General features: G+C 39.0%; 1 protein-coding gene across 1 annotated transcript in view; it reads right to left on the reverse strand.

Moving 5' to 3' along the window:
- Nucleotides 1–413: 413 nt before the first annotated feature.
- Nucleotides 414–2,269, reverse strand: part of LOC104946493 (mRNA-capping enzyme-like) — a 4,237-nt gene continuing 2,381 nt past the window's right edge. The window contains exons 2-4 of the mRNA XM_010772335.1: nucleotides 1,219–1,328; nucleotides 1,016–1,119; nucleotides 414–915 (exon numbers count right to left, since the gene is read on the reverse strand). Of these exons, the coding sequence (XP_010770637.1) occupies nucleotides 819–915; nucleotides 1,016–1,119; nucleotides 1,219–1,328 (311 nt within the window). The 3' untranslated portion in view covers nucleotides 414–818. The remainder of the gene's footprint in view (nucleotides 916–1,015; nucleotides 1,120–1,218; nucleotides 1,329–2,269) is intronic.

Raw genomic sequence — 2,269 nt, forward strand, 5'->3', positions numbered from 1 at the left:
CCCACCCTGTGTACTTCTCTGCACTGAGCCAGTCGCTCAAACAGACAAGCCTGTTTACAGTTGTCGACGAAATGCCGCTCCTCTGTCTTCATAACAGTCAAAGCATGAGACTGAAGATCCCACTGTGGGTCAAAATAATGTGATGTGCGGTCGACACGTTGGATGTGATCCGAATGATCTAACGCAGCCCCTCGTCCTCCACAATGTTAAGCTTTATCCATATCTCTCGCTAGAATCTCCCACCATCTAACAACAACAACAACATCAACAACAACAACATCAAGCCTTTGGGCTCTGAAACGACGGGGCGGGCCGAGGACAAATACACATGCGTTAATCACATGTTAAAATAATTAGTAGCATTAAAAAACATTTTATTAACGCATTAACTTGACAGCCCTAAATATCACACTTCATGGATTTCAGTCACATTGATATAGGTTAAAAAAACCAGAGACATGCAAAGAGGCTTTGACATAAACAACATGGAAAACTAATGCAATCATTTAATCAATCGTTCAATGAAAGAAGGCAGAATGTCACTATATGAGTCAGAGAGGGAACCAAATACTGTATATAATCAAATATACTTTCTACTACTAACCTTAATACTACTAAATTGACTGCTAATTAAAAGGTTAAAAGAGCTAAGAAATGGCTCAAAGAAATGAAAACTTCTGCTTTTATTTTTGAAATCTGACAGAAAACTCGCATTTATACATATGCTAAACATCGATTTGATGCTACAATGTCATATCTATGACTATTGAAGAAAATACAAATCGTGTGCGAGAACAAATAATGAGTTATAGATTTGTTTACTTACCTATTATCTCGGTAGGATTCTTCTCGATGAAGCGTTCACAGATATTGATGAAAGATGTAGTAGTCTCTGTCGAAGGGGATTCTCCATGGCTAAAACCAAACAGAATGACACTCGTCTTAGCACAATAGCACTACATAAACAACAACAACTCACAATTAGTTTAACGCATGACAGGGAATTCACTCGTACCCTCGACACGGAAGCTTCATATATTTGATGCCTTCTTTTTCAATGTCGTTGCGGTCATAAAAACGCGTAGTGTTCGTCAAATCCACAAGCAAACCCATTTTCACCTAGAGAGAATAACACACAAAAAAGACTCATTAGTTGTGTTGTTGCTTTTTTTAATTTAAAATGTCACTTAGGAATCAAGTCTTCACAGAGTTACTTACTTTTAGACTTTTTAAAAAGTTGGACAGCATGCCCGGGTGGAATCTGTTCTCCTCTGGGACTTGGTCATCGTATCTGGGACCCAACATCGTTTTCATTGGCAGGAATTTACCTATGGATGGAACATAAAGAATAATAAACCTTATTGTATGGCTCTTGAAAACAAAGGCATACAACACAACAAAGAAGGAACACAAATAAGATCATGAATTAGAGTAGAAATTATAAGAAAGCCTTTGAATAAAGACAGTGTTTCCCATACATTGATTTATTCCTGGCGGGCCGGCACAATTAAATATCGTCCGCGACAAATTGAAGATAATTATTCTCTCTATTTTTATTTTGGTGGTGTAATGGATAGTGAGGTGGGCTGATGATCGGACGGTTGCTAGTTCAAATCCCGCCTGGAACACCACTACTAGTGTGCTCTTGAGTATAAGGCACTTAGCCCTCAGTTACTCCAGGGAGAATGTCCCTGTAGTTGGTCATTGTAAGTCGCTTTGGAATAAGGCATCTGCTAAATGCCTGAATTGTACATTTTAAATGATATTTTCGGGACAATAAACCCCACAGATCCTCAACTCCGGTTAACAACGCAACACAGAGCAACAAAAACGTTGTCTACAGTAGCCATGAACTCGCATGTATTTTCTTATTTGAGGGGGGGGGTGGATGTGTGGGCCACCCGAATAGGTTAAAGAGCAACTTGCAGGTTTTTTTTTTTACTACATTTATGCTTAACCTTGCCTGAAAATTACAATTAAAAATGTTAATGCAGGATTTGATATGTTTTACAAGACATAAGGGCAGGAATTCAGAGGAAAAGGAGCCGTTTTGAGCTCTGCTACTTTTTTTTAACGTCAAACGCGTCATATTACGTCACATGGGGGAGCAACTTTCTCGGACTCGTTCTCTGCCCAATCCGCGGTAGTAGTTTGAAGTTGGTTTGAGCGGTTGTGATTTAGTGAGCTGGTATTTTTTCGGTAATTTTACATTGCATTTCACCATTTGTAATCATGGTGAGCTTGTGTTTGTGCAGGATGCACAAACTCG

The sequence above is a fragment of the Notothenia coriiceps genome, unplaced genomic scaffold (genome assembly GCF_000735185.1).
Source record: "Notothenia coriiceps isolate Sejong01 unplaced genomic scaffold, NC01 NC01_scaffold00011180, whole genome shotgun sequence".
Lineage (NCBI taxonomy): Eukaryota > Metazoa > Chordata > Actinopteri > Perciformes > Nototheniidae > Notothenia > Notothenia coriiceps.